Source organism: Ylistrum balloti, unplaced genomic scaffold (assembly GCF_031769215.1).
Source record: "Ylistrum balloti isolate Yb309-2 unplaced genomic scaffold, AGI_CSIRO_Ybal_v1 Utg370274, whole genome shotgun sequence".
In the NCBI taxonomy this organism is placed as follows: domain Eukaryota; kingdom Metazoa; phylum Mollusca; class Bivalvia; order Pectinida; family Pectinidae; genus Ylistrum; species Ylistrum balloti.
In genome coordinates this window covers 65,541-78,177 of record NW_026782212.1, presented here as the reverse complement: position 1 = coordinate 78,177, position 12,637 = coordinate 65,541, and the positions used below count along the sequence as shown (strand labels likewise).

At 36.5% G+C, this 12,637-nt stretch overlaps 1 protein-coding gene across 1 annotated transcript; it reads right to left on the bottom strand.

Annotated features, from left to right (window-relative positions):
• Positions 1-1,228: 1,228 nt before the first annotated feature.
• On the bottom strand, positions 1,229-5,639 carry LOC132552734 (uncharacterized). The gene is made up of 3 exons (XM_060216928.1): positions 5,558-5,639; positions 3,039-3,761; positions 1,229-2,682 (listed from the first exon to the last, which is right to left on the bottom strand). Exons 1-3 carry the CDS (start codon positions 5,637-5,639, stop codon positions 1,229-1,231), a joined length of 2,259 nt encoding a protein of 752 aa, XP_060072911.1.
• Positions 5,640-12,637: the final 6,998 nt, after the last annotated feature.

Below are 12,637 nucleotides of genomic sequence, written 5' to 3'. Positions count from 1 at the left end.
TATACAGCCTGTCATTTAGAGTAAATCATTGTTTCTTGTTGTCATTTCAAGGAACTCCTTGTCCTGTAGTTCAGCAGAAACGCTTGACGAAAACCTTTCTACAAAGGCAATATTTTGGAGGAAACTACAGGCAAACAATTTTACCATTCCGTCACTCTGGGGTAACCTCTGTTTTATTAACGAAAGCTATTCTACAGTCCCGTCACTAAGAGAAAACACTGAAAACAAAAACAAAAAATGGGATAATTGAGCAGAGCTGCAGAGGGCCGGATCGATGTGGAGTACTCTGACGATGTGTGAAACATAGAATGAAAAAAGTTCGATGCAAGCGAAGAAGTTTAACAAAATGTTTGGCTGCCTCGAAAAATTTTACACAGAAAGTGCGATTATAGATTTTCATGTGTACAGTCATATCACGTATATTTTGGTACACTGGTCAGATTTTTCGTGCCAAGGAAGTAAGCTAGCATTATGTATCAAGTTGAATTTTAATCTTTACTTGATGTTGATCTAACCCACGCAAGTTTTTCTTGACCAGTACATAGGTCCATATATACCTAGACGGTAGCATATCCTTAAAATGAATTTACACCTGTTAAAATAGTCAAGTTGCTTAATATCAACACAAACCTGTGAGATATATATATTAATTTGTTATTTAAATGTGTATTGGCCGTTGTGTTTTTATTTATGATGCAAATTAAATAATAGTATAGTTAAAAGTGTCCCTACAACTACAAAAGTGCAAGGTAGTAGACTTTTATCTGTGAAAAAAGGAGTGTAACGTAGTGTAACTAAAAAGGACCATTGCCCAAATCGTATATTTTGACTTTAAAAGAGTTTAAAAAGTCCGTCTAGTGTGTAAATATGTGGACCTGAGACACAGTGTAGCCTGAGATTGACCCTTACAGTCTGATGTCCTATTAGACTGACCCTTACAGTCTGATGTCCTATTATACTGTCCCTTACAGTCTGATGTCATATTATACTGACCCTTACAATCTGATGTACTATTATACTGACCCTTACAGTCTGATGTACCATTATACTGACCCTTACAGTCTGATGTACCATTATACTGACCCTTACAGTCTGATGTCCTATTAGACTGACCCTTACAGTCTGATGTCCTATTAGATTGACCCTTACAGTCTGATGTCCTATTAGACTGACCCTTACAGTCTGATGTCCTATTAGATTGACCCTTACAGTCTGATGTCCTATTTGATTAACCCTTACAATCTGATGTCCTATTAGATTGACCCTTACAGTCTGATGTCCTATTAGATTGACCCTTACAGTCTGATGTCCTACTATACTGACCCTTACAGTCTGATGTCCTATTAGACTGGCCCTCACAGTCTGATGTCCTATTAGACTGACCCTTACAGTCTGATGTCCTATTAGACTGGCCCTTACAGTCTGATGTCCTATTAGACTGACCCTTACAGTCTGATGTCCTATTTGATTGACCCTTACAGTCTGATGTCCTACTATACTGACCCTTACAGTCTGATGTCCTATTAGACTGGCCCTTGCAGTCTGATGTCCTATTTGATTGACCCTTACAGTCTGATGTCCTATTTGATTGACCCTTACAGTCTGATGTCCTATTATACTGACCCTTACAGTCTGATGTCCTATTAGACTGGCACTTACAGTCTGATGTCCTATTAGACTGACCCTTACAGTCTGATTTCCTATTAGACTGACCCTTACAGTCTGATGTCCTATTTGATTGACCCTTACAGTCTGATGTCCTACTATACTGACCCTTACAGTCTGATGTCCTATTAGACTGGCCCTTACAGTCTGATGTCCTATTAGATTGACCCTTGCAGTCTGATGTCCTATTTGATTGACCCTTACAATCTGATGTCCTATTTGATTGACCCTTACAGTCTGATGTCCTATTATACTGACCCTTACAGTCTGATGTCCTATTAGACTGGCCCTTACAGTCTGATGTCCTATTAGATTGACCCTTGCAGTCTGATGTCCTATTTGATTGACCCTTACAATCTGATGTCCTATTTGATTGACCCTTACAGTCTGATGTCCTATTATACTGACCCTTACAGTCTGATGTCCTATTAGACTGACCCTTACAGCATGATGTCCTATTAGACTGACCCTTACAGTCTGATGTCCTATTAGATTGACCCTTACAGTCAGATGTCCTATTAGACTGACCCTTACAGTCTGATGTCCTATTAGACTGGCCCTTACAGTCTGATGTCCTATTAGATTGACCCTTGCAGTCTGATGTCCTATTTGATTGACCCTTACAATCTGATGTCCTATTTGATTGACCCTTACAGTCTGATGTCCTATTATACTGACCCTTACAGTCTGATGTCCTATTAGACTGGCCCTTACAGTCTGATGTCCTATTAGATTGACCCTTGCAGTCTGATGTCCTATTTGATTGACCCTTACAATCTGATGTCCTATTTGATTGACCCTTACAGTCTGATGTCCTATTATACTGACCCTTACAGTCTGATGTCCTATTAGACTGACCCTTACAGCATGATGTCCTATTAGACTGACCCTTACAGTCTGATGTCCTATTAGATTGACCCTTACAGTCAGATGTCCTATTAGACTGACCCTTACAATCTGATGTCCTATTAGACTGACCCTTACAGTCTGATGTCCTATTAGATTGACCCTTACAGTCTGATGCATATTAGACTGACCGTTACAATCTGATGTACTATTAGATTGACCCTTACAGTCTGATGTCCTATTATACTGGCCCTTACAGTCTGATGTCCTATTTGATTGACCCTTAAAATCTGATGTCCTATTTGATTGACCCTTACAGTCTGATGTCCTATTATACTGACCCTTACAGTCTGATGTCCTATTAGACTGGCCCTTACAGTCTGATGTCCTATTATACTGTCCCTTACAGTCTGATGTCCTATTAGACTGACCCTTACAGTCTGATGTCCTATTAGATTGACCCTTACAGTCTGATGTCCTATTAGATTGACCCTTACAGTCTGATGTCCTATTTGATTAACCCTTACAATCTGATGTCCTATTAGATTGACCCTTACAGTCTGATGTCCTATTAGATTGACCGTTACAGTCTGATGTACTATTAGATTGACCCTTACAGTCTGATGTCCTATTAGACTGGCCCTTACAGTCTGATGTCCTATTAGACTGGCCCTTGCAGTCTGATGTCCTATTTGATTGACCCTTAAAATCTGATGTCCTATTTGATTGACCCTTACAGTCTGATGTCCTATTATACTGACCCTTACAGTCTGATGTCCTATTAGACTGGCCCTTACAGTCTGATGTCCTATTAGATTGACCCTTGCAGTCTGATGTCCTATTTGATTGACCCTTACAATCTGATGTCCTATTAGATTGACCCTTGCAGTCTGATGTCCTATTTGATTGACCCTTACAATCTGATGTCCTATTAGATTGACCCTTACAGTCTGATGTCCTATTATACTGTCCCTTACAGTCTGATGTCCTATTAGATTGACCCTTACAGTCTGATGTCCTATTAGATTGACCCTTACAGTCTGATGTCCTATTAGATTGACCCTTACAGTCTGATATCCTATTAGATTGACCCTTGCAGTCTGATGTCCTATTAGACTGACCCTTACAATCTGATGTCCTATTAGACTGACCCTTACAGTCTGATTTCCTATTAGACTGACCCTTACAGTCTGATGTCCTATTTGATTGACCCTTACTGTCTGATGTCCTATTAGATTGACCCTTGCAGTCTGATGCATATTAGAGTGACCGTTACAGTATGATGTTCTGTGTAGCATGGCGTTTACTGTGAATGTCATTATTTTGTAGGAATCTTTAACCGCTTTCTTTGAGAATTAAAAAAATATGCAGAAAAAGATGCCGTGAATATACATTAATTGAAAAAATCTGTATCCCTATTTCATGACATCTGAAAAATACATCTACCTACCATGAAACTGAAAAATAACCTTAACAGGATATGGATATCAATGGTTTCACGTGTTGTACCACGTTCTGGAGGCCTTACTGAGGCATCGTTACACAAGGCGCAGTTCTTTTGTTTATGACATATGATGTACGAATCAAAGACTTTCCTGGTAATCTGGCTTCATTAGATACATAGTGATGTGTTATTACGCTATATACATAGATACATGGACAGCAGGACAATGCATGGCTTCATTAGCGAAGAAATAAAAGCTCATTATCGACTTCTTTTATTAAACTTTCTATCAAAAATCAGTAGATTTACGCTTTCAACATCAACTAAATATTACAATTTAAAACATGACATCATGAGCTAGTGTATCGCCGCATCTAAATATCGAATTTTCTATCGATCACTTCCGATTTTCCTCATTTTCCTTTAAGCTTCAAGCTTTGGCCCTTAGCATCACTGGTTAGTTCTAGAAGGACGAAGTTAGTAGCTGCTGTATAATGCAGGTTAATAGTTTGTTTGACTCTCCTGTAAAGGTGTCGTTCACCTGTGTCTTTTATACCGTCATCTTAATGAAGACAGGAAGCCGGTTAAAGGGATATGTATACAGAAAAAAAAATACTTATACAGGTATCATGAACGTAAAAATTAAACACGCCATGGCCATAACTATCTGTAAAAGGTGTTCTGTAATGCTATCATCATATGAACACCCTAAGACCATTTTTCACCCTTTTGTAATCGCCTTAGACAGATTCCAGTCGAGCGATCACATGGTTTGACTGTTATAACACTTACAGTGTTATAATTACTGTACGTTATATGCTTTGTGAAGGTCTAGCTGTATCGATATCAGTAATATTTGTTTTCAAGGTGATATTCATTGCAGGTATAATATCATTTTGATTGAGTAAGGATAGTTGTTAGCTTTACAAGTGCTATGTGATACGGGGCACTACTTTCCTGAATTGTTTCCATAATTTTCCAATTAGCCCAATTGATACTATTGTCTAGGAATCAAGACATTCATTAACCAGCATTTGTTAGTGATAAAGTATGTTGACATTATAGTCGCCAAGAAAAAACGATGTTATCTTCCACAACAAACAAAATTACTGAAATAAACACAATCGGCAAATGACTGGCATTTGGTAATATCAAATTACTTGTATGTGGCCTCCATTTGTCAAATTAAGTTTGCTAGCGGGTAATATAATACACCTGATTCAAGACTTTAAACTTTACAGATGGTGTTTGTTTCGATAGTTTGAAATCATCTCTGTTTGTGATTTTATGGTTGAATAAGTAGGTTGGTGTAAACTGTGGTTTTTTCCTGTTCCTCACAAAAGTATATGAGTATATTATGTAATCGACTGGTATGATTCTCATTTGTAAGTACTCTTATTTCACTTATAAATCACTAATATTGCAGGCTAAAGTGCGGAGGAAAACTACTTCTCATTAACGTAAGAACTAATATACTAACTATGTTTACCTTTTTACGTGTATGATATATATGATACAAGAAAGTATACATACACTCGACTCTTTATAGAATAATTGGGTGGCGGAGCGGCGCAGTGGTAACGCCCTTGCATTTCACCTTACCGTCCGATTCCCTGGAGGGGGTCACCTGCCCGACCACGTGGGTTTCCTTCGGGTGCTCCAGTTCCCTCCCGCTCGCTGCCATTCGAGCCAACAAGAGTAACTAATATAAGCTGATCGCTTGTTTTGCAATTGTTGTAAGATAGATAAAGCTTACATGATAGAACAACAGGCCAATAGGCATTGACATTCACCGAAGTATTTAAATATGTTGTACTTGTTGTAATTGTTGTGATGCTTCACCTTCATAATCAGGAAAAAAACGAAATAGTACATGTGGTGCCAATATCGCAACTAATTGTTTTTGTCGTATACAATAAAATGAGGCATAATGGATATGATAAAGTTGATTATCGTGTAAGAGCAATGACTGATTATGTTTTGTGATTCTCTAGATCACATAGATCATTGTATTACAAAAGGACGTGGTTAGGGATCAACTTTAATAGCCAGGAATCTTGTTTCAAACATCGTCTGAACTTCTGTTTTTCTGACGAAAAATATTAAAAGAATGACTGTATATGTAAATTCTTAAAATTTGTAATCAGTCCCATGCGATATGGAAGATTGTACAAAAGACACACAAGTAAATAGCACCTATTAAAGCAAATTTAGGGACAAACAATTAATAGAAATTCACCATACAGCTGTTTCGTCCTTCTAAGACTCGCCAGTGGTTCTGAGGGCCTCAATTGTAGACAAACTAAGACATTGGTTATACGACCAAATAGTATTTCTCTAAATTTGGCAACTGACAGACAAACTCACAACACAGGACTTCGATAGATACAGGTAGATGAAAAGGAAGGTGAGCTTTTGTGGTCGTCATAATGATCTTATTGGAAAATATTCTTTCTTCTTAGGCGATATGAAGCTCGGCAAGTTTGATGCTCATTAGTTTGCCTGTTGGTCCCGTTGTTGTAATTTTTGTATACGTACTTACCTGGATTGACCAAGACCTACTTGGCGGGTGTCGTCGATGAAGCAGAAGACCCTTACTCTTCTGGAACACCTGAACCTGTTATCCTTGTACTATTCATATCCTTGTAAATCATTCTTTTGTTAATATTTTGCCTTATTTTTGAAGATTATGCTGACAAATTGGTATTTTCTTTACTGTTTTTCACCTGTAAATATATTTTAGGCTAAAGCATTTTCTGATTGGCATGGTGTTTAACATCAATTATTGTATGGGTGATAAAATACTATTGTAAATAATTAACCCTGATTGTGAAATTAGTCCGATATACATAGATTTGTGAAAACAACAGACGATAACCATTGATATGTGGTTTACAATAGTGATATCGTATTGGTTACATTCATCCTTTGTTTTCTATTCTCCTCAGATTTTATTTAATCAGGTCACACTTCTGAGATATTACTTCAACTAGAGCAAACACATCCAACAAAGACATTTGTAGTACATGGTAGAACCGAACACCTGAGCTTATCCCACAGTAACTGGCTCTACAGAGGTAGTATACTGTTACTACTGAGAGGAAACCTTAGCTGAGATGTTTACAGCCACTTGTTCATCACAATACCGAACTATTTTGGCTGTCCAGCACCTGGTGTCAATCCCAACCTTACTGACGAGCTCAAGACAAGTAATTGTCTTAAGACAAAAAGTGAGGAATGTGAGACATTCACATATATAGCTCGTCTTATTTCACCGTGTAACATGATTACTCAAAAACTACAAACGTATTTATAGAAATGCTGACAGTTAAACCCCGAAAATGGACATGGATACTCATGTAGGGCAAGGAAAGGGTATGAATGATGGCAAAAAATTGTCAGAACGATGTGACAGGTAGTAAACTTAAAGGTGATAGAGAGAAAAATCATGAGGCATGATGAAACAGCAAGTTACAGATTGTTGTGGTAAAAAATACTTCATTACAGGTGTATCAACTATACTTATGATATATATCGTGCAACATCGCTGGTCTGGTCTCGTAGGCAATGTTGTCACGAACAAACATCTCTGGTCTGGTCACTCAGGCAATGTTGTCACAGACGAACATCACTAGACTGGTCATGTAGGCAATGTTGTCACAGACAAACGTCTCTGGTCTGGTCACGTATGCAATGTTGTCACAGACAATCATCGCTGGTCTGGTCACGTTGGCAATGATGTCACGGACAAAACATCGCTGGTCTGATCCCGTAGGCAATGTTGTCACAGACACACATCACTAGTCTGGTCAAGTTGGCAATGTTGTCATTGACAAACATCGCAGGTTTGGTCAAGTTGGCAATGTTGTCACAGACAAACATCGCTGGTCTGGTCAAGTTCTCAATGTTGTCACAGATAAACATCGCTGGTCTGATCTCGTATGCAATGTTGTCCCAGACAAACGTCGCTGGTCTGATCTCGTAGGCAATGTTGTCACAGATAAACATCGCTGGTCTGATCTCGTAGGACCATATATTATATATGTTTTAAAATTTGTATAATATTTCCTTTTCATGCCTTTAATAATAATCATTAAAACTGCCACTTGACAGCCTTGTCTGATTATACTGTATATACAAACATCAAAAGAATCCATATCAACAAGGTTTTATTGCTTGCTCGTCTAATAGTTCATCCTTTCACCCTTCTGACTATCATGTTGAATCAAAGAATCAAAACACCAACGACATTTGATCAACCTTCACCATTTTCTCCTGAATCATTTCATCTGTAAGAACATTTCATTTTGTCATTCTGTACACTACCATACACTCTCTAAGCTAACGGCACGCCTTCTTTCTCTTATTATGAATGTTTTCTTTCAAAGTCAGATGAACTGATGTACAAATATATGGTAAAAATGATCGAATTTCTGTTTAAAAATGGCTAAAAATGGTCATTGGCATACCTACAAATGGTGGCCTTCTCTTGGCTGGTTTGTTTTCATATTTTCATACAAATCTGTATTGATATGTATTACGCTTAACAAATGAGAAATAAACAGGCCGAGTGAATTGCCCACCAGAGTTGGAAATCAAAGAAACTTCTACTACTCTCCTACATTAGGCCCCTACCTTGATCTATTCATACCTCAAAACGAAACACTTACATAATTCCACCAAGTTGTATGATAAGCGTGAATATTGCAATGTCCTTGTTGTGAATTTCCAAAAAGGAGTTAGCAACAACCATGCTCCCGAAACACCATGGTGTAATTCAGTGTCGACGCCCACTCAATATTCACGGTCTTGTTCCAAGTATCGAGATTTTCGTGCAAGATGTCGGCAACTTACAGATAAAGTAAAAACAAAGGGGTTTTAGAGAAGCAGGTTGGCCTAGTTCCTTTGACTTTGAATATAGATTTGATATTCTGTTAACACGTCGGTAATTTTGTTGCTGTTTTTTTTATACTTATCACATAAATACATGTGTTTTCTGAAGTATACATTTAAGATACAATACTGTCACATTGACAGCCTCGAAAAGACTTTCATCTTAAGCCCGGAGATTAGAAGGAGAAAGGTGAATGTGATCAATTTATCGATGTTATAAATACAATTATTATATTTTTGTTTTTATTCTGCATTTCCATTTGTAGAGATTTTATTGATTTTGTAGTGAAACCGATAATTTATCATATTTTACCGTTTTGTTCTATTTCTAATAAAAGGAATTTCTATTTACGTCACGCATCTTTTCAAACCAATCAAAGACGAGGTATTTCTTCAGTGCCCTTCATTTGTGATTGTAAAGGGTTTAATGGGATCTTCCGTCAAGACATAAGGTACAACATCAAAATCCATCGATACGAATTTCTTCACGTACAAGGTTTTTAATATTGTGGACAGCGAAAATGACTTAAGTTTGGACATGAATTTTTCTATGAAATGGAAGGCTAATGAATCCGATAACTTTGTTTTCAAAACATATTATGTGTGTTTTATCGTAGAAAAAAAGGCAAACGGCAGTGAGAATAAGAATTGTTAATAACAAAGCGGGACAAATAAGTATAAAAACAGTAACATACGACGGCCTAATCAGGAATAGAGAAAATTAAAGCCATTGAATTTGGTGCTATTCAAGCAGACAATTAACAGAATTTAAGAGAAAGTCCAAGTCGTAATGTCGTTTTCTTTAACCTGACATTATTGGAAAACTTAGAAAGAAACTCTTGATTTGACTTTCTGATATTAAACCGACAAGATGCTATTGTTTTCGATGACAAATTATCTATTCATAACATCAATTACATACACTTGCGAGTTTGAAGGCAGAGACGAATCCTTCTATATCAGTCGAGTTCTTCAATATCTGGTTAATATGAAATCACAAATACGGCTTACTGCAATAGTAAAATAAACATTGTGATACGATTCATTTTGTTTAATTTATGAATTTCTTCTGTGAGAATAGAAATTCCAGATTCATGCCATGTCGCAGTTGATACGACATTCACCGACGTTCTCGGAACATATTTGCTGACGTAGGTGTCTTCTGGTGTCGATTGCTGACTGTGAGATATATCGGACGTGTATAATTAGTAGTTTGATGACGACAATGAAGACAGTTTAAAAAAAAAAACGATTGTTGTCTCTAATGAAATATTTCCTTGACGATCGACGAACCTGAGAATGTACCGAGTAAAAAATTTGGAGGATTACAGGGGAGAGTGATGCAAAGGGTAAAAAAGGTGTTGGTAGTGATGTTAAAAAGCAGAACATCATGAACTCCATGAACAGTGACCTATGTAAAATGTTGTGATAACCAATTCACGTTCACATATATAAACTATATAGCATATTTATTGACATTTTCTCTTCGGTAGAAATGATACAGATATATCACCTTTCCGTTTAGTTGTCCATGTAGTAATCATAACCTAAGTTAGTGTAACAAGATTTCATGATGGATAATCATATCACTGACTTGCTAAGTTAGTCTTGTTTGACGCTGAAGAAAATTGATATTTTAGGTATGTTGTAAGTGATTTTGACATAATTTTGGAAAACGGATATTGTTTGCATACTCAACAATATGGTAGCCATGTATACACGCGAACAGTGGTATATGGGTAACGTGACCCGACCTTATGACAGGCTGTGATAGAGATTCTGGGCGTGTTGGTGCCACCACTACTTATATACAGTACATCGTATAGCCCTATATCGGTGTCAGATTTCTCCTCTACCTGATAACATGTTCTTCTCTTGACAATTGCTTCATTCCCGTCGAGTATTTTATCCTATCTATCTATGCACGTGCATGCACGTACACCGATCCTTGGTTTAGCCTGTATCGTTCTCTCTGAAAGTCGTACAGGTCTCACCTCTACATGCTTGGTGCAATGTTAGGAATGCTAGCATTTTCTTGAGGTAACACAAATAAAAGAAAAGTTGTTGACAAGCGTTTCAGACTAAAAAAACACATACATCTACGTATGTCAACTAAGGCCTTGTGCTAAAATGTTCGGTATAATTATACATGTACATTGTATACATTATACATAAAGCTATCAAATAATATTACATATGTGGATATATTACTCAGGTTTGTCCTAGTTAACTTGTCATTACCTTATGCTGGATGTCCAAGTCTGCTTCGTAATGATTAATATTCAGTTACCAGTAATAGAAACAATGGCTTATTGTTATATTGTATATGGGGTCAGATTGTATAGATCACATTATCAGAAACTAGGAATTATTCGATCTTAAGACTAATGATTGCTACAACATCGGGATACCAAAATTCCAAACATTGTCGTTACTGTCATTTTGATATCGTATCACATAATGTAAAAAAATGTTTAAAATTTACACAATCTGTCTTGAAAGGACGTACTAATATTATCTAACGTCCCGATTTTAGGATCCGTAAGAGATAGCTACGTTTGGGAATTATTTTTCTACCAGAATCTTTAAAGTAGTAGTTACTGTTTGTTGTTTAATGTTCAGCACTGTGGTTATGTAACTGATGGTTTGCCCGTTGTCAGTATAATGTGACTGAGTGTGGTGTCATGCTGGTTGTCTTTGACAGTATACTACAGAGAGATATACATTTATTAAGTAAGTTTCAGTTCCGCAGTACCACAAGGAATCTTACATAAACACATTGCACCTTCTCGTTTAACACGCACTCACCTTCAAGCATAGAGAGACCGTCATTAAATAACAATAGATGACGTAAAAAATAAAAACTAAATCATGATGTGATTTAATAATACCATATCTCCTCACAAAAACATCCTTTTATATCATTATTTGGTAATCTTTTACCTTACATAATGATAATTCATCATCTTGTCGAGTGGCATCCAGTCACCTCAAATAAAGTTATCTTATCATCAACTGTAATAATGTATTCCATTACCTTACACAATGATATGCAATCACCTTAAATAATGACATCAAAAACGACATATTATATATAGATACAAAACGACTTCAAGTTTCACATCGAAAATCACATTTTCTGTTCTCATTTTTTGTTTCTATTTTAGATATAATGTATGAAACTCTTATCTTATTGCGACAAAGGTCCTCAACATAGAAAAATAACCAGTTGCTGTATGCATTACTCTCATTTGAGAACGTGACATTACTTACTTATATTGACATGGAGTTTTGTCTATATTAGATATAATGGCGGATGATGACGAAGAAGACGTTTACCTTGTCGGAACACCTGGACTTATTCTCCTTGCACTGTTTCCAGACATCTCCTTTCCTTTTGTTCGCATTTTGCTCTAATTTCATTTACTTTAAATTTGGATTACGATAATGTTGACATTCTGGTATTTTCTTGTTTTTTTTTCCATCAATCAAATATGAAATGAAAACCCATTTAATAACCCTATTGTATGAAGTGTATATTAAAATATATAATACTTCATAGTTTTTTTTATCTTGTATGATACACATGGAGTATTCTTTAACGGTATATAAATATATTTTTTGGCAAATATGATAACATATTTTCAGTCTGTATAATGCTATCCTTTCATCATGTATGAAAAGCCTATAACATGTCATCCTTAACACGATCTTGTCACTCTATATGATTTTATTTCTCAGTATTTACAATGTAATACTATACATCCATCACACATGATAATACTCTTC

What these genes read in the sequence shown, in the direction of transcription:
- LOC132552734 (XM_060216928.1), bottom strand. Translation starts at nt 5,639, where the DNA reads ATGGCAGCGAGCGGGAGGGAACTGGAGCACCCGAAGGAAACCCACGTG. An exon ending in CCCCTCCAGGGAATCGGACG is followed by an intron (nt 3,762 to 5,557) that starts GTAAGGTGAAAT and finishes AATATGCATCAG; the next exon opens with ACTGCAAGGGTCAATCTAAT. An exon ending in ATCTAATAGGACATCAGATT is followed by an intron (nt 2,683 to 3,038) that starts GTAAGGGTTAAT and finishes AATATGCATCAG; the next exon opens with ACTGTAAGGGTCAATCTAAT.